Genomic DNA, 25,498 nt, shown 5'->3' with positions numbered 1-25,498 from the left:
CAAAGCAGGAAAAGTCCATTGAAATCTTTTTCTTAGAAATCATCAAGAAATTTAACTCATTTGATACAGTGGTTCTCAGCTGGGGTCATTTTTCCCCCCACAGGACATTTTGTGGTATCTGGAGACATTTGATTAACAAATCTGTTAATAGCTTTTGGTGGATAGAGCCCATAGATGCTACCAAACAGCCTACAGTGCACAGCACAGTCCTCTTCTGTTTCAGGTATCAGTAGTGCTAGGGTTGGGGTGCCTGGTGGCTCAGTGGGTTAAGCCTCTGCTTTTAGCCTAGGTCATGATCCCAGGGCACTGGGATCAAGCCCCGAATCAGGCTCCCTGCTCAGCAGGGAGCTTGCTTTTCCCTCTCCCTCTCTGTGAACTCTATCTGACTCTCTCACTCTCTCAAATCTTGAAAGAAATAGTGCTGGTGTTGAGAAACCCCAGTTTAGGATCATTGTAGCCACGTACTGTTTGAATCCTGTGTTGAATACTGTGTTGAATGTATTACTGGTAAAAGAAGTTGCTAAACAAAAATCTTCAGAGAAAGTAATGTCTTATACTTTAGGGAATGTGTAGATGATATATTTATGAGATTCTTTAATTTTTGAAATATTATTATTATTTTTTAAGGGATTATTTATATGAGAGAGTGAGAGCACAAGTGGGAAGGGGAGAAGGAAAGGGAGAGAGCATCTCAAGCAGACTCTGCACTGAGGGTAGACTCTGCACTTGACCCAGAGCAGGATTGCACAACCCCAAGATCAGATCTGAGCCAGAACCAAGGGTCGTTTAACTGACGGCACCACTCAGGGGCCCCAAACACTACCTGAATTTGATCTTTTTGGATATGTTGCAGTATTTGTTTCCATACCATTTGAAAAATATGTTAAAACATCACTACTACCGTGTGTGTAATTTCCCAACCAAACCTGAAAGAGGCTATCAGTAGAGCCTAATTTTAATCAATGGACTAAAATTTAGTTTTTGTTTGTTTTTCAAATAATTAGTGGCTATTTGAAATACAGAATTTTAGGTTTAAGTGTCATTAATTTAAAATGCCTACCTGGGGGCGCCTGGGTGGCTCAGTGGGTTAAAGCCTCTGCCTTTGGCTCAGGTCATGATCCCAGGGTCCTGGGATCGAGCCCCACATTGGGCTCTCTGTTCAGCAGGGAGCCTGCTTCCTCCTCTCTCTCTGCCTGCCTCTCTGCCTACTTGTGATCTCTGTCAAATAAATTAATAAAATCTTAAAAAAAAATAATAAAATGCCTACCTGGCCACCTTTTTGCTCATATTCCACAAATAGACCAAGACTCTTGTTCTCAGATCAGACACTTTAGCAGAAAAGGGAGGGAGAAGGCAGATTTGAGTGGAAGAAAGAAGGCTAAGGACAAAGATTTGGATTGGGGTTGAGAACATTGGCTCTTAATACGTTGCTTGCATGGAGGGTTATTTTTCCAATAACCCAAGAACAGTTGTTCTTGGAGTTCTGTATATTCAATCTGTTTAGGAGTAAGTTGCAGCTACTGCAGATGTACGTGCGGCTGCCTCAGAAGACTGATTTTAAACATGGTTGAATTTGGTCTCCAAACAGCCTTCCCCTGCATACCCTGTCTCTTGTACTAAAGGAGTGCGCTCTGAAGTAGAATCTGTCCCAGGTTTTGTTATAGATCACAGATCTGCAAACTTTCTCTAAAGGCCCAGACTGTAACTCCTTTAGGCTTTTGTTTTTGGCAGGCTGTGCAGTCTCTGTTGCATCTATTCAGGCCTCCCTTTTGGGGGTGGGGTGAAAGTAACCATAAACAATACATAAATGAAGGAGCGTGGCTGTGTTCCAATAAGAGTTTTAATTTATAAAAACAGGGCTTAATTCAGCTTGTGGTCCCTAGTTTGCCAGCCCCTGTTCTACACCATCAGCATTTCGTGTTGGGACACTTGGTATTGTCTGGTCAGTTCCCAGTAGTAGCTGGTTGCAAATGGAAGAAAGCGGTGCCCTTTCACTTGTAGCTGCTCTGATGTTCCGACTGTCCTCTAGAGATGATGGTATGGAATGAGTGAATGACATGAGCTACAAAGGAGAAGAAGGAGAATGATAAGGCATGCTTACAGCTTTTCTCACTCACAACCCATATGCAGATGTTCGACAAATTCTAGAGAGTTTACTTTTGAGAAGTCTGTGGAATTAGCTTTGGAAAATGTATATATAATCTCCTGGCTCGAGTAGGGCAATAACCTCCTTATTGCTGTCTCTGCTTTTAAGGTTCTCTCTAATCCACCATGCATGTTGCCAGTTTCTTTTCTAAAATAAAAGTGGTATGGCACACATCCCTGCCTGTAATGACACGGTTAATTCCCAGTCACCCAGAATGGTGTTTCTTAACCACTTTTTATCTTGAGTCCCTCTGAAAATGACTTGATAGGTGTGGAGCCAGGAAAATTAATTTTTGTGTTCATTACATAATTTTTATACTTTTGGGGGAAGTTACATATTTCTTGGCCCTAGGATTTAATTCATGGTCTCCTAATTAAGAAATTCTGATTTAGAGAGTAAAGTGCATGTTTCTTCCCATGCTGTTGTACGCATTTCATGATCTGTCTTCAGTCTGTCTTTGTAATTTTATTGTTGTGTTTCCTTCTTCCCTCCCATGCCTTCACTCTCTGTCTCTGTTTCTCTCTCTCTCTCTCTCTCATACACACACACACACACACACACAGGTTTTTTTTTTTCCTGCAAAGAATTAACCAATATTCTCCTGCCATGCCAGTGTCTCCCATACCTCTGTCTTTGCAAGTATTATTTTCTCTTGCCAGAAATGTCCTTACTACTAACCCTCCTTCTGCCCGGTTTCTAGTCGTTCAGACTCATTTCAAATATCAGATTCTTAGTGAAGACTTGCCTGACATTTCTTCATAGTCAGACATAATAAGTATGAAGGAATTGTAGCCAGTGACACATGTGAGGAAGCCTGGGTTTTTTTTTTTGGCATTGGGGTAGAGAGGAGAATGAGAAGAGGAAACCTTTAAGGGAAGGTTTCTTTGCTCTTAGAATGTATCTCTGTTCTTTACCTCTCTAATCTTCAGTTTCCTAAGTTGAATATAATAATATTTACCTTGGACTGTTAAATGAAGAGCAGTGTTCCAATCTCTGTAGCACCTCAATATTTATATAGGAAATTCTCTTCTTCTGGTCAGTGAGTAGCCCAGGAAGATAGGCAGGAGTAAACATTTTCAGAGACCCACTTTGTTCATTTCTGAATAATGGGAAACTATATTGTAAATTTACTAAAATGAGAAGATTTCTCCTAATCCTTCTGCTGAAGTTATTTTAAGGTGTATTATGTATAAGATACAGGTTGGCATGCAAATATTTGTGTTGGTATAGGTATCGCTACTTTTAAAAGGCCAGTGGGATTTTTACTGTTGGAGTACGTGATGCTTTTTTGGCTAGTGACTTGCTGATAGAATGGATCTCTCTTTCACAAATTAACACTTGTGATTTTCACTGTTTTATGAATGACTTGACTAGTGTATGACATAATGATGATTTGTGATTTTGCTGAGCGCAGATGTGTTACTAGTCCATCACGCTGTTGTCGAAAACTGACCTCCGTGCTTTGGAACCAAAATATAATGGGAAGAGAGTTTGGAATAAAGACGACCGATAGCTTTATTGCTTTGACGGGCAGAGGAGGTTGCAGCAGGCTAAGGCCTTCAAAACTGCAAGCCTGCCTGTAGAAAGAGGCTGGGGGGGGGGGGGTTATAGGGAAATCCAGAACCTAGCTGGTTTTGACAGGAATTGTGTACATGCCGCTGGCCCGGTTGATCATGTTTTCAGGATAGTGCCTAGAAGGGTGGAGGGGAGGTTTTCCGAAGAGAGGAAAAAGATTACTTAGTTCAAAATTGAGCCTTCTTGCTGAAGCATTACTCCAGCCATTTTGATTTTTGTTCAAGTTTATGCTTTTAAGTGGTTTCAAGCCAGGAGGCATGTCTCTGTGGCATTGATGATGCTCTGCTTTTTTGTGTAGTAACTTTTGTTGCCAGTCCTATTGATGCTTCCCAAGCCAACTCCTAGTGCTGGTGACCAAAGGGAAGCAAAAAGTAATAGTTTTAGGAAGAGGAATTTTGAACAGAATAAAATGTAAGATTCTGTGGTGGCTTAAATTAATGGTATAAATCAGTCTACTCTGCAATTTGTATGGCAGTGTAACAAGTGTAAATTATTTCACTATTTTTAGATTCATTAAAAGGCTTGTAGGAGTAAAAAAAAAAAATTAGTTATACTTCAATGTGTTATATGCCATAGTAGAGTAGTTGTTTCGAATTTGGGGATTTTTTAGGGTTTCCTGGGACAGATTCCTCATAAATATCGAGGTTCTGTTATACTTGAAGACATCACAGTGGTATTTATTTGTTGAGACTTCTGAATTCAGTAGGAATGACTAATGGTCTCTATGTGTGTGCAGTATAAATCATTCCTTCTGAATGAAACTTCTAAGATCATGTAAGTTAGTAGTCCATTTATAAGGACTCTGTCTTTTATTGCCTACAGGATAAAGTCCAGGCTTTTCTTTTTGCTGTAACAACCATTGCCCTTTATACCTACTTCTTCAGATGCAGTTCCTCAAAGTTCTCCTCTCTCTTTTACATTTTGCCCTTTTAATTATACTGTGCTTAACGATTGGCAATTTCCTAAATGCCAGTTTGGCAGTTCCCTAAATGCCAGTGAGAAAGGATTTCACCCTTCCTGACCTTTGTACATGTTATTTCCTGTGTGTGTCCTTATTCACCTCATGAACTTCTATTAGAAGTGAAAATGGAGAGAAATCAGGTGTTTCACCCCCAGGTTTTCATACTATTTAGACATTCCATTAAGGGTTCATTAGGGGGTGGGTAATTTGGTATTGTAGAAAGTGCCGAGGATTAGTGAACAGAAGACTTGAATTTAAGACCTACCTGTGCGATTAGTTGATTTTATGTGAGCTTGGCCATACAACCTCCCGTGAGATTGTTGTCTTCTGTAAAATCAGGGAATTGGAATATAATCATGAATAAGCAAAGTTGCCTTTCCCCCCTCTTCCTTTTCTTTGTCTTTACTTCCATTTTTCTTACCTCATCTTCTTTCTTTCTTGCACATTTGAAGACTATAATGGTTTCTATGACTTGCTAATAAGTTATGCAGCCATGATTTTTCAAGAGTGGGATGTAGGGCCTGCCCTGGGAGTAACATAAGGGAAAACTTGGGGATTTGAAATGTATCCTAAATTGGGATCTTCAAAGTACTTTCTTCCTCTTAAATAATAGTCATCTGTTTATTCTTTGTATTAATAACACGAGACAAAACATTTGGGATATATGTAGCTTAATTCTGAAAGGCTGTTCTTGAGACCATTTTGGCTCAAAAGTGACCACTAACGCCATCTGTTGGTGGGAAGAGTTGTACCTTTTTAAAATTAGATGTATAGTTTAGTTATCTGTGAAATTTTGTGGATTAAAGTAGGGTTCCCCCCTACTTTTTATTTTGAAATAATTTCAGACTGTCAGGTTTGGGTTTTTTTTTTTTAACATTTTGCCCTGTTTTCTTTATAATTTACTCATTTCTCCCATACATACACATGCCTATTTCTTGAAATATTTGAAATTAGTTTGCATACCTCATACCTCTTTACTTGACAATATTTCATTTGTATTTCTTTAAAACAAAATTATTCTTTAAGTAACCACAGTGAAGTTATCAAATTCAGGAAACTGATACAGTACTTTGATCTGTAGTTAATACTCTCATTTTGTGAATTGTTCCAATATTTTAGAGCATTTACTGCCCTCCAGTACAGGCTCTTTGGTTGTCATGTCTCTGGAGTTTCCTTTAATTTGTAACAGTTCCTTAGCCTTTGTTTGTGCCTCATAAAATATTGAGATTTTTAAAAGAACGAATTCATAGAATGTTCTCAGTTTATTTTTGTCCATTTCCTTGAGATCGGATTCAGGTTGTGCATCCCCAGCTCATACTCATAAGTGCTGTGCCCTTCCCAGAATATCCCAGCAGAGCCCCATGATGTGAGTCTGTTCCTCGGTGGTGATGGTCATTTTGGTCTGCATGCTCAGGGTGTTGTCCTGTTTCTTCACACAGTGTAGCTACTTATTTTCCTCTTGCAACTTATAAGCAGTCTGTAGGAAGACACGGTTTTTATTTTTTGTTTTAACTTTTTTCTAATGAAAATAATGTCTTTGTAGAAATTTAAAAATACACAGGTAAGCCAAAGTTAGGGAAAAATTGACTTGGAAAACTGGAGAGAGCTCCATTGTAGTACATGTTGATGTAATCTCTGATGTACACTGTAATAATGACAATGACAGCCAGAAGGATTATACTTTAGGTACTGTTTGGCAGATTGTTTTACTCATTTAGCAGCATGCTGTGAGTATTTTCCCATGTGTCACCAAGTTTTCTTCCTTGATGTTTTAGAGACCATATTCCTTTGCCGTGGATCACTGTGTGCTGTTCAGCTTATTAGCCTTAACCTTTCAGGTACTGGAATCTCTCAGGTGCCCAGGCTATATAATTGCTCTTCTTTCTAGCTCTTGCTTTTTTCGTACAGCCTGAGAGAAACAGTGCTGTACTGTCAGCTCACGTGAAGTTTTCACTCCGACCATGGAGCCCTGACTGACTGTACTGTTTGTCAGTTTCCCAGGGTGATGCTACCACTCTCCCAGTTACTCTCTCTGACCATTTCCGGGCCTGCAGTGGTACACTTCTGCCAAATATATAAAGCTCTTTCGGATTCAGCTGCATTGTTTTCATGCTTTAATTGTTCATATTATATAATATGTAGGGTTTTTTGGTTCTTTCCAAAGGTGTGGTATTATGAGTTAAATGGACTTCCATGGGCTAGTGTTCTGGAGCAGAGCATCTGGCTAAAATGCACACACACCCGCCAAAACCAAAAAGATACAAAGCAGAAATATCTGGAGCCAGACTAATTTTTTGCCTGTAACTTTCTTTCTGTTATCTGAATTCTAGTTTACCACCGCATACATTTTGGTCTAGGTTTCATGGGAGATCTCTGAGCGCTTATGTATTAGAATCACTTGACAAATTATCTTCAGTGAACCTTCTCTGTTGGAGGTAGAGCAGAACCTTTAAGGCATTACTTAAGACTTCCTGTTAGTGTTCAGTCATTTGAAAATCTCTCATCAAGTATTTGGTTTTAGGCCAGTTAGGTACATGGAAATATAAGCTTCCTGTGTAGATATAGGCCAGTTAATAAATGGATCATCCCAGTATTTCTGTACTTCAGTACAAATGCAATAAAATCACATCTGAAAGCCTTAGGTGGGGAGTCTCTTTACTGACTTAAGGTAAAACCATTTTAATCTTAGTGTACTCTTTAAAGTAGCTTCACTTTTTTAAAGCCTTTATTTGGGAAATAATAGTTGCTATTTTATAGGTGGTGGGGTACATTTTATATGGGTCAGTTACTTTTCATTGCTCATTGTTAATATATGCACTCTACTTCAGGTAGCATAATAAGGTGGCATTGTGATAGGTGAAACAGCTTTCTGCTGTCTTTACCTTTTTCCTTTTAATTTAAGATCTTAGTTTAGTTTGTTTTGAAAATAATCTTTCTTCAGATTCTCATACACATCTTGAGTATGTACCTAAAATATTTAGAAATAAAATAGATGCCTAGAAAAAATATAAAGGTACCTAACTTAAATAATAGTTTGGTAAGTGATCTAGCAGATAGTCTTCTGGGAAACGGTTTAGTTCTTTTGACATGAGACTTCAAATGTGTGGATTAATTTAGACATTATCAGTGTTTTTTTTTCTTTAGCAATGTGGGTGGTGTGAAATTGCTAAACCTGTCATTGTGGTTGGCTTACAGAGATTGAAGTTTCTTCAGAATTTGTCTTTTTTTCCCTTAGTTTGGTGTGTTCTTACCGTATGAATTGCTGTCATTTAAAAAAAAAAAAATGCTTACTACCCCTTTGATTAAGAATGAATTGTAGTGGGACACCTGGGTGGTTCAGTGAGTTAAAGCCTCTGCCTTCGGCTCAGGTCATGATCCCAGTGTCCTGGGATCGAGCCCCGCATTGGGCTCTGTGCTCCATGGGGAGCCTCCTTCCCCCTCTCTCTCTGCCTGCCTCTCTGCCTACTTGTGATCTCTGTCTGTTAAATAAATAAATAAAATCTTAAAAAAAAAAAAAAGAATGAATTGTAGCTTAGAATTTTTTTGTTACTTAGTCTATAATACTCGGAATAGATGGAATAATTTTAAGTTGTGTGCTTTTGAATGAATTTATAAAATAATTTAGAACATTTATGTGTAATCTACACTTACGAATTACTTTCTCAAGAGACCCCTCATCATTAAATTCCATGGCTTTGTATTATTGCAGCATATTCATATGGTTTTTGTGCTGAGAGATAAAATTATTATTAGTTAACATGTTTATACATTTAGAATTTCTAAGAAATGAATATTTTTTAAATAATGTTTTTAATCATTTGGTAAGTTTCTTTTCCAGTGTACTTATGTCTTTCAAAATGGTTCATTTAGAGGAATAGTTTACTCTTCCTGATCCATTCATTTATATTGTAACTTTAACATGCTTCTGGAATTTAGAAGTAGAAGAAGGGCTCTTAGAAGTGTGCCTAATCCTCTCCTTTTTTCCTTTTTAAAAAATTTTATTTATTTTTTATTGACCTATAATGTGTTACTAGCCCCAGGGGTACAGGTCTGTGAGTTATCAGGCTTACACACTTCACAGCACTCACCATAGCATATAACCCTCCTCAGCGTCCATAACCCAAACACCCTCTCCATAGCCCCCTCCTCCCGGCAACCCTCAGTTCTTTTTTTCTTTTTTAAGCCACATCATTGATAGATGGACTTGGAGCCTCTGCTTAAATATTAGCAAAGTTCCTTATCCAAGGCCTTACAGCTGGCTGATAACGCCTAGACCAGGGTTTGAACCCATGGCTTTCTGACTCCAAAGTCTGTGTTCTTTCCATTATACTATACTATTTCTAGATGCATGGAGTTTTTCCTATGATTCTTTTAATTCTTACAAAATCTCTGTGAGATATATTTTGCCATCTCTTGTTTAAAAATGAAAAAACCAAAGTTCAGAGATTAAATAACCCAGCATAATACACCTTGTTTAAGTCCTAGAATTTAGTATTCCACATCTCACGATTTTTACCCCTGAACTGCCTTCTCTGTTGCTTGCTTGGTCCTGCAGTGGGGGAGGGGAGTTATGGGAGGGCCTTGCTTATGAATTGACAGGACTTGCATTAACTTTTTGTTAATGTCCTCTGAGATTTGCCATCTCTGTGGCAACAGGGATTCTGGTGCTGGTAAGATGGTAAGATGAAGATGACTGATGTGAGGGGGTACCATGTGAACATGGGAGAGCTTGTACAAGAGAACACTTAGAAGAGGGTCCTGGAGAGCAGAGATTGGAAATGCTTGGGTAGGGAAGAGGCCTGCACACCACTTCGATACTTTGCTGGTTTTGGCAAAAGGTGGAAGAGTGTTGTTTACTACTCACCTTCCCTAAGACCCAGTGGCATACCTCTGGCGTATTAAGCCTTGAAATATACTGGTTTTAGTTTTCTAAGCTCAGTTCCCTACTTAGATACCTTTCATGATTGCTAGGGCCTGTCCTCACTTCTTCAGCCCTTTCCAGAGTTAAGCCTGAGGGTTCTGCTAAGCCAGCAGGCGAGCACTCCATGCTGTACCTCCTCTCTGGGCCATCTTCACGTTTGTATTTGCACCTTTGTTTATGGTGTTCTTACTTCTCCTTTCTTCCAACCCTTTAGCTTGTCTGTCTTTTTAAACCCAAACATGATTTCATCCTGTAGAAATTCCATGATTTTTGAGCTGAATAGAAGTATAACAGCTCAATCCTGGGACTCCAGGATCATGACCTGAGCTGAAGGCAGTCGCTTAACCAACTGAGCCACCCAGGCGCCCCTCATGTTTTACATTTTTAATTGCCTGCCATATGGACTAATTTTTTTGGTAAATTCTTTGTCTAAAAGTGTCTTCACCGTCTCTTAAATGAGAATTTAGCTGGGTGGGGAATTCTAGGTTGACGGTTATTTTCTCTAAGTACTTAGAAGATATTTTCTTTTCTTCTGTATGCATTACTTTTGTTGAGAAGCTTTCCATATAATTTTGTTCCTATGTAAGTAAAGTGTGTTATTCCACTTGCTTTTAAAGCAAATACTCTCCAGTTTAGAGTGACATATGTAGAATATGACTTTCTTTATTTTTCTTGCTCAAGACTTGTGATTCCTGAATAAGAAGAGTTTGTTTTTCACATGTTCTGGGAACTTCTCAGCCTTTATCTCTTTAAATACTGCCTTTTACTGTCTTTCCTCCTCTAGAACTTCTCTTAGATTGTGTTAAATCTTACTATTCTGTTTTTCATTTCTCTTGATCTCTACACATTTTCTGTATCAGTAACTCTGTACAGAATTTTTGCATAAATTCTTCTGCTTCACAAATTCTCTTCAGTTGTGTTTAATCTGATGCTTAATTCTCCAGTGACTATATTTTTCTTCTTTAAAAATTTATTTTTATTTTTTTTCTGACAAATGTTTGTCTTGCACTATTTTTTAAAAAAGATTTTATTTATTTGCCAGAGAGAAAAAGAGAAGGAGCACAAGCAGGGGGAGTGGCAGGCAGAGGGAGAAGCAGGTTCCCTGCTGAGCAAGGAGCCTGATGCAGGACTCAATTCTAGGAGGCTGGGATCATGATGACCCTTGCCGGAGGCAGGTGCTTAACTAACTGAGCCACCCAGGTGTCCCTGTCTTGCATTCTTAATAACATTTTGTGTTTTCAGTTTTTTAAGGTTCCTGATTTTAATCTCTCCTATTTTATAGCTCATCTTAAGTTCTCAAAAGGTAATCCTAATAATTGTTGTGTTTCCCACTTTTACTTGTAATGTGTTGTTTGCTTATAGAGTTGGTAAATTTTTATTTTGATCTTGCTAGTGGGGCATTATTTGCGGGAATCACATACTGCCTTTTTGTTCCCTCCATCTGCCTTGGGTTCCAGGAGTCTGGCTTGTGAACATATTTTTGTGGATTTCTTGTCTGAAAGGTCTTGAACCATGCTGATAGTATAAATTCACATTGTGTGTCTGCTGGAGTCTTTAGGATTACAGATTGTCATTTTGTAGACAAATTTGTGGTCACTCTCCTCTAGTCTTAATGTTAAATTCAGGACAAGACTGATAAGCGTCTTTATCTTATACCAGTATCCATCCATCCATCCATCCATCCACCCTCCCTCCCTCCCTCTGTTTCTCTTTATTTCTTTCTTCCTTTCTTTCACCATTTTACATTGATGGGGTAGACCATCAATATGTTTGGCTTTATTCTAGGTAAAAGTATGGTTGTGTAGAGTGGGAAGGAAAGTATGTGTCTCAATTCTGTTCTCATCTCTTGGTTGCCTTTTCTATCCAATTGGGATCAAAATTTTAACCTACAATTCCTACATTTCTTTTGTATTACAAAGATTTCTTTTTTAAGATTTTATTTATTTATTTGAGAGAGACAGCTCACAAGTTGGAGGAGGGGCAGAGGAAAGGGGAGAAGACGACTCCCCATGAACAGGGAGCCCTGGGATGGGCTCTGAGACCCTCACCTGAGCAGAAATCTCAGGACCATGACCTGAGCTTAAGGCAGACACTTAACCCACTGAGTCACCCAGGTGCCCCAGCATTTTTATATTATTTATTAGCTGTATTGCTGGAAGTAGAAATCTTCCTCATATTCTTTTAAATGTGTGTAGTATTGTATGTATTGATTATTTTTTGATTGCCATTCACCCTATACTTTAATTGGGCATGTATATAATGTCTTGTGAATGACTGCTTTATTTATTCATTCACTCTTTTATTTATTTCTTATTTTTTAAGATTTTATGTATTTGACAGAGATCACAAGTAGGTAGAGAGGCAGGCAGAGAGAGAGAGAGAGAGAGAGGAGGAAGCAGTGCGAGCAGAGAGCCCGATGTGGGACTCAATCCGATCCCAGGACCCTGAGATCATGACTTGAGCCAAAGGCAGAGGCTTAACCCACTGAGCCACCCAGACACCCTCACTCACTCTTTTAACAGATATTTATTAAGTAGGTAATTGAGGTCAAGTATTGTGTTCATGTTCCTGAGTGAAAAGATAAAAAATAATGGTTTTTCTGTCATGTTTTTTTCTAAATACGGGTTTCTAATATCTAGGAATTTTAAATGCATTAGGGGAATACACAAATAAATCAGTGGGAAAAGATGGCATTGAATTTTGACAAAAGAACAGTGGAAGCAGAGAGGCAGGAGACTAATGAGAACTCTTCAGGAAGCCGTGGGGGTCTCATACAACCCTGGGCATACATCAGAACCTTTTTCTTTTTCAATTAGCAATAATCGCGCCTCAGATAAACCTCATTGGCTATGATACTGCCACTGCGCAAAGCTGAGAACCTTTTTCTTTTTCATTTCTTTTGTTAACTTGAACTTTTTAAGGATGGAAAATAGCAGATATAATCTTGCTTAGTGTTAACATTGGGGAGGGGGGAAGCACCAGACTCCCTGCTGAGCACGGAACTTGATGCAGGGTTCCATGTGGGGCTTGGTCCCAGGACCCTGAGATCATGAGGTGGGCAGAAGGCAGATGCTTAACCGAGTCACCTAGATGCCCCCAGGCTGTTTAAATCTTTGGGCCTTTCCCAAGTGTCAGGTAAAATATATCTTTAATACTTACTTAAAAATAAATGTCAAAGGAGAACAAGTTCTATAAGAAATTTTAAATATTGAACTGCAATTATGGTGTTTTAATATTAACCTGTTTTTTTCTCATGAAAGTTATAAGAATATTATTAATTAGAAGATGTAGTTTCTGTTTTTGAACCTGTTGCTTCTATTTTCACCTTTCTTACAGTTGTCCATTTGAGTTTCTTAATGTGGTTGTTTGTAAGGGCGTTAAAGTGGTTCTCACTTTTGTAAATAGTGCTTAAAATAGCTGTATTTTTCTCTTTCTCCAGAGTTTTCATAAGGGGAACTTCTAGGACTAAGTTTTTAAGCCAAAGTGTATAAGCATGTCAATTCTGTATTGTCTGAATGTTTCCAAAGAAATTGCTCTGATGAATTGCATTTCACTACCATTTCCCTTATGATTGCTTAACTCTTTTACAGTATGTCTTAAAAAACTATTAAATTTCTTTAGCATAATATTCCTAATGATGATAGCATAATTTATTTTAGAAAAGAATATGTAACTACTGCTATGAAATGGGGTTAATCAGTGAGAAGTTGATACTTTGACTTTAATTCTTTGTTCATTTGGTTAAAAAGTACTGGTTAAAAAGTACTGAGAAGGTGAGGTGTTCAGGAGACTGAATATGCCTGCAATTTAATAATCTAGTTCTATGACTTCAAGGAAGGAACTAAATCTACACATTTCAGATTTCCTGTTTGGGGATTATATTGCTTGGAGAGAAGAAATATCCTTGGTTTTGGATTATAATTGCTTAGAAAGAAGCAATATGCTTGTTTTAGGATTTAAACCCAAAAGAGATTAACTCTCTGTAGAAGTTTTCAGAAGAGAATAAGTAAGAAATAATTTAATTAAGAAAAGAGCTGTTGTGATGTTGGTAATTATGAATGATTGTGCCATTCATAGCACTAGGAAAAACATATATTTGTCTTTAATTTGAACTTTCCTGTGTGCAAAGCACAGAAAGCTCCTGAAATACATACTAAAAAATAAACCCATTTCTTTCTCCAAGGACTTAGTGTTTTAATGGTATCATATGAGGTTTGTTATTCTTCAGCAGTATTAAATACTGTTGACATCTAGTGCATTTATAAATAGTTCTGAATATGATTTTCTTTAAGGTATGCTTTGCTGTAATTACTGCTTTTTTTTTCTTACATGTAATGGGTTTTAATATAACCTTAATATTTATGGGCTATTTGAGTGGCATTTTAATTAAAACCAGGCAGAGGAAATTTAATTCTTTACTTATAGTTTAAAATGTGTAATGTCTTGGGCACCCGGATGGCTCAGTTGGTTGAGCGACTGCCTTCAGCTCAGGTCATGATCCTAGAGACCGGACCCCTGTTCAGCATGAGGTCTTCTACCTCACTCTGACTTTCCCTCTCTCATGCTCTCAAATAAATCTATCTCTCTCTCTCAAATAAGTAAATCTTTTAAAATAAGACTGCTTTAAAAAAAAATAATGTCATATAGTTCAACAATACATAATTTTTATTCCTGATCTGTATTACCTCATTTTCAGTAAATAATAGTAATATGTGTGTGTGTGTGTGTGTGTGTATACACATTTGAAGCATAGTTTTTTAAAGAATGTTTTTCCTTTAAAAATTTAATTAAAATCTTTTTCTTAACACTAGGGGGCACTCTTGACTTACGGATTCATACCTAAATGAATATGCATAGACTGGAATGAAATGAAACTATTTGAAGCCATGTCATTAATAACTGAGTGGCTTCAGAAAGAATTTGGATTATCAAGCTCATTTTATATAGCAGTGTAAATATAAGTTGATCCTTAATAGTGTCATAAGGATAATGAAGCTTACTAAATGAAATGCTGTAGATTAGAGGAAATTAAAGTATTTCTGTGCTTTTGCATTGATTTTCTAAATGAGTCTAAATGGTTTAAAAAACCCATTATTTCTAATATCTTTCTCATTTAAAAAAGAGTCTAGCATCATGTTTTGCTCTTAGCAGGTACTTAGAGTATATCTGAAGAAATGAATATTAATTTAAGATGTGACTAAAGGCTGCAGTCATTAGTAATAATTTTTAAGCATTTGAAAACCAGCAATATGTTTTGCTACATTCAGAAAACATTTTAGGCATTTTCATTCACTGTATTTGCAATTAGGATTTTGGAGACCTCCACCAACATATATTTTGCCAGAGATATATTAAGGTTTTTGTCTTCTTTAATTTGAAGACTCTGTGGAATTTCAGCTTTGTGTGGTTTAAGTAGATAAAATCTGCAAGGTCGTTATTGTGCCCTTAGCACATGTTAGCACTGTTTTGTGGGCTTTGTATATATATTCATTTCTCCTCACTCCAACTCTGGGAGGTAGGTACTTACTGTTACCTTTAATAGATAAGGAAACTGAGCCCGGAAGAGTTAACTGTTTGCTGGGTTCAAACTTGGGCAATATTGTTCCTGAGTCTTCTAAATCACTCTCCTATATTGCTTCTCCAGAGAGAGGAAACTTAGCATCAAGAGAACTACTATTGCTATTTCAGACTCAGTTTTTAAAGTTGGTAGAATTTAATGTACCTAATTTATGGGCATTTCTCATTTTCTCTTATGCAAAAGGGTTCTTGAAATTAAAAGTTGGAAAGGGGCCCTGAGTCACTTCGCTCCTGTCATTTTACGGAGAGGAGGAAATTCCATCCTAGAAAGGTGAAGTTAACAACATAGTGCTATACAACAAGTTACTTGTAGAAAACACAAGTAAATACTCTGACTTATAGTGGAAAGAAATGTGGTGTTGTGGAAATAATATTTGACTAGAATTTCAGATGGCTTCAATTTTATTCTTGGCTCTTCATTTACTGGCAGAGGCTCTGTTTCCTTGTGTTATGTGAGCATTAAAAATGTCCTCCTTAATTTAGTCTTACTGGCAGTTGTAAAGATCAGTGAGATAATGATTGAAGATACTTGATAAACTTTAAAACTCTGTACAAATAAACATACTGTGGTCACTGTATGACACGTTTCATATTTTATTATCAGTTATTTGTTCTGTCTTCATAAACCAGTTTATCAGCAATGGTACACTTACTGTTGTCGCTTTATAGATGTCATTTATTTATTTATTTATTTATTTATTTATTTATTTAAGATTTTATTCATTTATTTGACAGAGAGAGATCACAAGTAGACAGAGAGGCAGGGAGAGAGAGAGGGAAGCAGGCTCCCTGCTGAGCAGAGAGCCCGATGCGGGACTCGACCCCAGGACCCTGAGATCATGACGTGAGCCGAAGGCAGCGGCTTAACCCACTGAGTCACCCAGGTGCCCCTATAGATGTCATTTAGATCCTGCAAGATTTCTTGAGTTACTCCGTGTGTTACTCTGCCATGTGTTGTCTTACACTTTTTATTTACTAAGAACTAAAAAAAGTTATTGAATTTTTCTCACAATAAGTGAAAATTTATACTTATGCTTTACTGATGAAGAACATAGCAGTAACATGTTTTGAGCATGTTTTGAGCAGTAGCATGTTTTGAGTGCATTGGGTGTTTCTGACCATTGGAAAAGAGCATCTAAGATGGTCCTTGAGCTGAATTTAGTAATTTAGCTGAAATAAAAAATAGATTTCAGTAAAGTTTTTTATTTCTTGGCAAGTTCTCAATACAGTGTTTTATTTCTTGGCATGGTGATAAGCGTGGATTTGTTGTTTCAAACTTCCAATAAGACATAGGTTTAACATTTTCTGTTTATTTTTTACAGGAATAATAATGTATTTGTGGCCTTGGACATTGAAGCAGTCAGTCTTCTGTTGCTGTTAACATAGCGTTAAGGACTGATGTTGTGGGAAGCATGGACCTGATGAACGGGCAGGCAAGCAATGTTAATATTGCTGCTGTTACTTCCGAGGTAAGACATTTGAGAAGGTTAGCTGCAGAGTTTCTTACCTGACATTCTAATTTTTTAAGTATTATGGTTGGTCACAGATTTAAATCAGAACTTGAGAAGAAGAGCTATAAATTTTTTAGTTTTAAAAAACTTTTAATTATGCCATTCACATATTTACTATACATCTAGAAATTATTAATCCTTATCCATTTAAGATACTTGACAAATAATGATTACTTAAAACTTTTTCTTGAGTTTAGTTTTAAAGGATACACAGAATGTCTTTTTAGGGTGTTTTTACATTACATGAACCTTGAGGCCAATAGTACAAGTGAGAATGAAAGATTCTTCTATTAAAATCACATAATTTTGAAACCATCTAGATTCTTGATTTGAGGCCTGTTGAAAGAGTCAAAAACCATTAGGCTGAAATGTTGGAAGGGATGTGGTTTAGAGTGTAAAAGATGGAGGTGAAGACTGAGCTAGATGCCCATTTCTCTGGTTAACGTGCTGTGATTTTACTTGTGCTTCCTATTTTTTTTTTTCTTTTTTTCCTTTGTCTTTAAATCCAGGGTACTTGCCTGCTTTCCTTAGTAACTTTAGTGTAGCTCCTATATTTCTCCTTTATTTTTCTCTTACAATAGAGGATGAGAATAATGTCTATGACCTTTTACTTCCTTAGTCTCAAAGTTCATTAATAACTTCAACTCCATTTTTCTCCAGCCAGTTACTGAGGCCTTGGTAGCAATGAAAATAGTCTAAGTCTATGGTTTTGATGATTCTCCTTATGCTGGTGATTTCTTTATTTCTATCTCTAGCTCTGGCTTCCATCATACATTTTTATTAAACATTTCCGATGGACCGGACATTTTATGTATAATACGAACAAAATGAAGTTACTCATTACTGTTCTGCTGTGCACCCTGTAAAGAAAATAGTGCAGCCCCTTTCTCTGACTTCTGTTAATAGCATCACTGTGTCCCATCACTGTCTGTCTCATCACTGTTTCCCTGTCATCTGAGTTTAATCTTTAGATTTCCCCTTTGTGCACCACAGACGTTTGCTCATCCCAGCGGGGAGAGCACACTGGCAGAAGTTAGAGCCTTCTGTAATGTTCTCATGGAAGTGACAGCCCATTTTCTCTCTCATGTTCTGTTGGTCACAGTCCTGCCCACACCCAAGTGGAGGGAATCACACAAAGATGTGAGTGCCAGGAGACAGAGACCATCACTTGGCAGCCGTCTGAGAGCCTGTCCGGACCTCATCGCTAGGATCCAGTCCTTTTCTCCTTCTTTCTTCCAGTGCCATCTGAGTTTGGCCATTATTTCTTGTTTACATTATTGCAGCAGGCTTTTAGTTTGATCATGTACTTCCATTCTCTGTTGGTTTTGGTCCATTTGACTGTAATTCAATTTTAATATTCTTAAAATACAGCTCTTAAGCTTTATTGTATCCCCAAACTGTCTGTTGTTCCCCTTTGCCTACTAATGAAATACAAATGGCCCTAAACCTTTTATTCAGGACTTCCTCGTCAAAGTGACTCTAAATTTTCTTTTTAATCAGTTTAACCCCCACTAATTATTGACTTGAAATTTCATTCTAATGAAGGAATACTACATCTTGCTGATGTTTGTATAGACCATTGTTTTCTCCTACTTTTGTTACAGTTTTCTCTATATCAGTTTTTCTCGGTGGCATTTCTCTTCTCACTCCAATGTGCCCCTCCTTCTCTGCACAAAAAAAGAGACTTGGCTGTCTTTCAAACCTATTTCAAATGCTACACTTTCAGCAGAGTCTTTTCCTGATCCCCTAAACAGATAGCTTTCCTATTTTGAAACTAGCAGTTTAAAAAAACCCACTTTTAAAATAATTTTTTCCATAAATTTATACATCGCTTTTCTTTCTCCGTGAGAAAGGGATTATATTACATGTTTGTATAGATGTCTAATATTATATGTATGTTTACTTGGTATTTTTATAATCGTATTTTTTTAATATGTTAAATGTGTATGTGTGTGTGTATGGCATTTATAACTATATATCTAGTATTATAGGAAACAGTATATAATTATTTGTTAAATAAAATAGATCATTTAACTTCTGTAAAAAAAATCTGTTACCTTTCCTAAGAAGGTAAATGGACTAACATCAGGCCTCAGAGTAGTATAATTTAGTACTTGGTAAGTGGACAAAAAGGCTGTCTTTTAAATTTTTCTACACTGTGGCAAGAAAGTAAAACTAAAAATACATATTTTCACCTTCTCTTAAAATACAGACCTATTAACATATCAAAATGCAAATGTCCCATAAATCTGATAAGCTTACAGAATGGATAAAATACTTGATCTGGGTGATGGACTTCCCTGTCTCAGTAGCTTTATATTTAACTTGTGAATTTGTTTTTCAGCTGTTGAGAAGTATCAGTGGTTTTTAGTCTTGTCTTGAATAAAGAATTACTATTATTCCCTTAGTGGACATTATGTGTAAGTACTGTGTAGCTTATCAGTACCAGCTTATTTATTGGTATTGGGGAGGCAGATGGAAGCATCAGGCTCATAATTTCTTAAGCCTCTCCTAACAACTTACAAGAAAGAAAAAAGGAAAGTGATTACTTGTTTTGATAAGTAATGAAATTGCCATTACGATTTGCTGATTTTTCTTGAATGAGTTAAAAACTTGGAGAAAGTTATGTTTAAAGTTAATGTCTTTACTTGACAGAATGTATTTAGTTATTTGGTCAGAAACTGATGTCTGATGTTAAGTTGATACATGTTAAATGTGTCTGATAGTGTTAAACTGATGTTTAACATTATGAATAAATTTCTAAATTAGTCTTGGGATATAAAATAATGTTGACATAAGCTAGCCATAATTACAGAGAATAAACATGTGGAATAAAATACTATGTATAAAATCTGATTACGGGACTTTGGGTTTCTGCTCATATATGTAAAAGAGGTTGAAATTCATAATTATTGGCTTCATAACCTGAAAAAAACTAAACAGACAAACTCAGTAACTCTTCTTAGCTCTGTCAGAAAATTGATGTCATAGAGCAGACTGACAGTGATGACTCAAAAACTGGAGAGAAAGGCACGTAAAGATTTAGTTTACCAGGAGAAGAAATCACTGAAGCCAGAAATGGGTAGGAATACTTAAGCTATAGTTGAGAAATTGTGGGAGGCTATGGTGTGGACACCTTGAAGTTAGAAACTCCATTACCCAAGCCCCTACTTTTGTGTTTTACCTCTAGAAGCTCTGCCAGATTCTCACAGTGAAGATCAGAGAAAAAGCCCTTCCTGTTTCTAGCAGGGGGAGGGGAAAATAATCATTTTGAAATGTTCCCAATGCATTGTGTTCTCCCCGACGTCAAGAGAAACCACTTCACCAGAGCCTGATCTCTTTGGAGGATGAGAAGTACCCAACTCCAGCCCCCTCCAGCCTTTCTTTCTCACTTTTTTGGGGATTGGCAGTGGCTGTGGGGTATTGAGAGGTATTTGAGGGCACAAGCCCATTAAAAGACCTGACTATAGGTCTTACAGAATACTTCTCCCTCAGTACTTTACCACCATGTAACAGGGCCCTTGTGAATAATGAAGGAGTATAGCTGAACAACTGGCAAGGCACAGATTCTATCCAAGAAGGAGTTTCTAGAGAAACCAAAGAACGACACTAGAGGAAATTGAAGACCCAGACACCTTAAGTACAACAAACAGTAAACACAGCGTAACTCCTGCCTTATTCAAGCATATGTCCTTATACTAAAGGCCTGTTTACCTCAGTTCCTATTATCCAATAAATACATTGTGTCTGGTTTTCAGCAAATTATAAGGCCTGCTAAAAGGTAAGAAAAATACATAGTCTGGAGAGACAAAGCAGGTAACAGAGCTAGAGTCAGATATGGCAAAGATTTTGGAATTAATCAGACTGGGAATTAAAATAACCATGATTAATAATGGTAAGGGCTCTAACGGAAAGAATGGACAACTTGGAAGAAAAGATGAGTAATGGAAGCGGGAATATTGAAATTCCAAGAATCAAAAGAAAATGTTAGAAGTCAAAAACATTTTAACAAAAATGAAGAATAACATCCATCAGTTTACCAGTGGACTAGTGGTCAACAGTCAGCTGACAAAAAATTCATGAGCTTTTATGTCAACAGAAACATCCCAAACCGAAATGCAGAGGGAAAAATAGAATGAAAAAAAAAAAAAAAAAGGAATAGAATATCCAAGGACTGGGAGAATGACAGAAATTGTAGCATGCATGTAATGGAACTACCAGAAGGAGAAGAGAAAGGGGCAGAAGAAATACTTGAAATAGAATAATGGTTGAGAAATTTCCCAAATTAATGACAGGTCCTTCCTTTGAAATGATTTTGATAATCAAAATTGCTAATGAAAGTGGAAGAAAACAAAAATGAGGTGTAAGGACAAGTGCTCAAAACTGATGTCTCACAGCTGCTAGGCTGACATGTGTATTATACATTGGTAACTGAAACTTTGGGAGTTTTTTGTGCCATTGACTATAAATTAATATCCTGCCTCCATTTAATAGAGCATGATCTGAATGTTCTTATGGTATGATGCTCTGATTTTAGCCCACTGAGGCAGAATACATTTTTATTTCATGGTATAGATGTGGAAATAGAACAGAAATAAGATTTTCAGAGCCAAAAGCCACTTTTTGTTCTACATGTAGTAAAAGCAAATCTGAACTTGAAATAGTAACCTTAAAGCAGAAAATCCTTAAATTTGTAATATAATAAAAATAGTAGCAATTGTCCTATCACAGGTGCACATCACTTAGCAAATATGATTGAATTATTTAATGAAGTCCTGACTGTTTTCTTATGCTTTAAGTTACGAAGTTTGTCTTTTTCTTTAATAACATTTCTTCTCCTTAACTTCCCTTTACCTCATTTGAGAATCATCAGTCTTGCTAAAATCTTTAATTTCTGTAAGCTATGGTAGGATATCAGGATGAAGAAACTGCCAGACAAGAAGAGGACTCTAGAACCCAAGTTAGATTTCTGGTTGCCTGACCCTGTGTCTAGAGCTCCTTCAGCTAAGCAGCGTGTTGTCCGCAGTGTTACACTTTCCTTGGTATTGAACGCCGATTGAGTTTCCATGGCATTGACTGGGAAACAGTATTAAAATGACTGCATTTTCTTTCAATTTAACAGAAAAGTAGCAGTTCCGAATCATTAAGTGACAAAGGTTCCGAACTGAAGAAAAGCTTTGATGCTGTGGTATTTGACGTTCTTAAGGTTACACCAGAAGAATATGCGGTAAGCCTCCTCCCCCCACCCCCCGCCTCCAAGTTTTTGCACATACCTTACACATTGATGCTGTTGAGCCAAGGCGCAGAGGAGGTGGTTAAAAAAAAAACTGAATGTGGAAATTGATGGAGAGAGAGTAGCACAGCAGGGAAGCAAGCAGAGGGATGAAAGGGAAGGGAGGAAGAGCTGCGGAGAGCTTTAGAGCAGCTTCCTACCTTAAACCTTCAGCTTGGCGGGAAAGAACCTTTATTGTAGGTTTTGCCCCCTACCTGTACCACCTCTTCAAGCCAGCCAGCTGTGCTTTATCGACCCATGTAAGAAGTATTTTTACATTTTTGTAAATTAAAGAAACGGAAAAATGAAATTTGAAGGCATTATTGCAATATCATGAAAGATACCTGGAAAAACTTTTATTTCTTAACTGATGTAAATGTTCACTGAAGTTCTCTTTCTCCTTTAACTTGTTAATAGTACATCTTAATTTGCTGTTGTTGAATGCTCTTGCATTCTAGGAATAAACTGTGTTCGGTCATAACATACTATTCTTTGGTGTATTACTGAGTTTTAGTTTTACAGCTGTAGCCTTAAGTGAGACTAAGATAGGTCCACAGGTGTGTGCAGTCCCAACAAGACCGGTGCTCCAAACCCTGAGCTCTGGGGGCAACCCATGTGTAGTCTTTTGACATGCATTGCCACGAGAATACGTGACATTGATTTTTTTTTTTCAATTTATTTATTTATTTGACAGAGAGAGATCACAAGTAGGCAGAGGCAGGCAGAGAGAGAGAGGAGGAAGCAGGCTCCCTTCTGAGCAGAGAGCCCGATGCAGGACTCGATCCCAGGACCCCGGGATCATGACCTGAGCCGAAGGCAGTGGCTTAACCCACTGAGCCACGCAGGCACCCCGACATTGATTTTTATAAATGGGGAAGAAAACTTTATAAAACATTAGATTTTATATTACTGTTTGAGGAAATACGACTTAATAATCACCATAATACTGCTCCATGAACCAGTAGATCTGATTTTTTGTTTTGATTTTGATTTAATGTATGACTGTGTCCAAATTTTTAAAATCACTTTTATTTTCTAACTATACCTCATTTATGTCATAAGAAGGTATGAATAGGTATGAGATCATCTGAAATAATCATATTTAATAATGGCATAAGGGCATGTTTTCATTTCCTGTAATCCCTTGTAAAATTGCTACTTTTTTCTAATAAAAATTTGAGTATTCAATGTATTTTAGTATAGAATATAATTTTAGTTTAGAATATATGTCATGTTGTAGAATTCCTAAGGACAAATTATCATTTTTTTTACCTTTTATTTCAGGGTCAGATAACACTAATGGATGTTCCAGTATTTAAAGCCATTCAGCCAGATGTGAGTAGTTTTAAGAACTTTCCTTTTAAATATACAGAATGGTTACTAATAATATCCCAAAACAAGTTTTAGAAATGTCACATTCATATTAGTGTTTAAATGTTTAAAGCTTTTGATGTGACTGTGCATATAATATTCAGTCCTTAGAAACTCATGTGGCAGTCATAGGTAAACATCATTGAGTCATAGGTAGGTAGGACTGTTTGAATCATTTTGGTTGGTTAGGCTTCCTCTTAGACGGGTGAATAGACTTAGGTTGACTGATTTACCCAAGGCTTTGAAGCTTTTTCATAGGACATTGGGAATAAGAAACTGGGTTTCAGGACTCACTCCAGCAGTTTTTTTCCTTACATCTTTATTTATGACTTTGTAATATGACAGTGGTTAACATTTTGGAGAGAAAAGGGAGGATCATGGAAGGCATTTCTTTTTTTTTTTTTTTTTTTTTTTTTTAATTTTATTTATTTATTTGACAGAGAGAAATCACAAGTAGATGGAGAGGCAGGCAGAGAGAGAGGGAAGCAGGCTCCCTGCTGAGCAGAGAGCCCGATGCGGGACTTGATCCCAGGACCCTGAGGTCATGACCTGAGCCGAAGGCAGCGGCTTAACCCACTGAGCCACCCAGGCGCCCCAAGGCATTTCTTACTTATTATACTTCTACCTGCTGGAAGCCATTTTTTAACGCTCTGTGTGTGTATGCGTGCCTGAGTGTGGTAGTGTCTGTTTTACTGATGAGCAAACAGGATGACAGCTTTGATGCACAGTTACGTGTAGGAATTGGGTTTTAGACTCTAAAAACTGATGCTTTTTCCACTCTTAATAAGTAATATAAGTATGATTTTGTACTCCAAAATTGAGTAAGTGATGAGGCACCTGGATGCCTCTGTGGTTAAGCATCCAACTCTTGGTTTCAGCTGATGTCATGATCTCAGGGTCTTGAGATCGAGCCCCGCATTGGGCTCCACTTTCAGTGAAGTCAGCTTGAGATTCCTCCCTCTTCCCTCCTCCTCTGCCCCTCTGCCCAGTCACATGTATGAGTGCACACATACTCTCTAAAATAAAATCCTCAAAAAAAAAAATTCAGTATTCAGTACCATAAAATAGATAATTTTTTTTAGATCTTTTGGGAACAAAATATAGTATATTTGTTGTATGTACAAGTAGTAGTGGCCCTGAACACTAATTATTATAAGGAGTTGGAGAAAACATCTGTGTCTTAGGTGGTATAGACAGTATTAGTCTTGTGACTTTCAAGTAAGTTACTTAATGTCTTAGCATCTCAGGTTTGTCACTTACAAAATGGAGGGCTGGGCCTAAATGATCTGAGTCCCTTCATTTCCACAATTCTGTCTTTTCCTAACATTTACTCCATACCTGAGAATTGTCTCAGTAGAACCATTAGATTAGGGATAGGAGAAGCAATGTGTTCTACACGTAAAGCAGAAAAAGAAAATGGCTTTTGTATTTAGATGACAAAAACTGGGCACCTGGGTGGCTCAGTCAGTTAAGCATCAGCCTTCAGCTGAGGTCACAATCCCAGAGTCCTGGGATCGAGCCCCACGTTGGGCTCCATGCTCAGCAGCCAGCCTGCTTCTCCCTCTCCTGCTGCCCCTCCCCCCGGCTTGTGCGTGTATGTTTGCTCACTCACTCTCTCAAATAAAATCTTTAAATAAAAGACAAAAACTGAAACATTAATTTCTTCACATCCCTGAACAAAACAAACTAAATATTCTTTACAAAAATTATGCTTTCTTTGCCCTGAAATTTGGCCATCTTATCCTTTGATATATTTTTTCCTTTTGAATAAATGGCAGTGGCCATGTTGCTATTTCCTATGAGATTAGCGCTATCCAGTGGAAGTACAATGTGAGCCACTTAACGTAACTTTACATTTCCTAGTAGCCACATTATGAACTAAAAATGAAACAGATGAAATTAATTTTAATTATTTTAGTTAACCTACAACATCTGAAACAGAACCACTTCAACTTTTGTAACATTATTGAGGTAGTCTCTAGTCTTTCTTTTTCCTCTGCTAAGACTTGGAAATTCAGTGTGTACTGTATAGTGAGGACACATCTTTGCAGTAGCCACATTTCAGGTTCCCAATAGTCATTTGTGCGTTGGTGGTATAGTGGTGAGCATAGCTGCCTTCCAATGGTCATTTGTGACTAGGAGCTTTGGACATTGAAGTTGTACA

General features: G+C 37.3%; 1 protein-coding gene and 1 non-coding gene across 3 annotated transcripts in view; one reads left to right on the top strand and one right to left on the bottom strand.

Moving 5' to 3' along the window:
* The window catches only part of RALGPS2 (Ral GEF with PH domain and SH3 binding motif 2), a 156,041-nt gene that overhangs the window by 18,694 nt on the left and 111,849 nt on the right, over positions 1–25,498 (top strand). For both annotated transcript variants that reach the window (XM_059147046.1, XM_059147045.1), the window contains exons 2-4: positions 16,503–16,649; positions 21,814–21,918; positions 23,248–23,298. In XM_059147046.1, the coding sequence (XP_059003029.1) occupies positions 16,593–16,649; positions 21,814–21,918; positions 23,248–23,298 (213 nt within the window). In that variant the 5' untranslated portion in view covers positions 16,503–16,592. The remainder of the gene's footprint in view (positions 1–16,502; positions 16,650–21,813; positions 21,919–23,247; positions 23,299–25,498) is intronic.
* Positions 12,339–12,476, bottom strand: LOC131815439 (U4 spliceosomal RNA). The gene has a single exon (XR_009347744.1). It is a non-coding gene; the product is annotated as a U4 spliceosomal RNA (small nuclear RNA).

The sequence above is a fragment of the Mustela lutreola genome, chromosome 14, assembly GCF_030435805.1.
Source record: "Mustela lutreola isolate mMusLut2 chromosome 14, mMusLut2.pri, whole genome shotgun sequence".
Taxonomy (NCBI): Eukaryota; Metazoa; Chordata; class Mammalia; order Carnivora; family Mustelidae; genus Mustela; species Mustela lutreola.
Note: the sequence above shows the minus strand (reverse complement) of the source record. Positions and strands in the feature narration are given on the sequence as shown.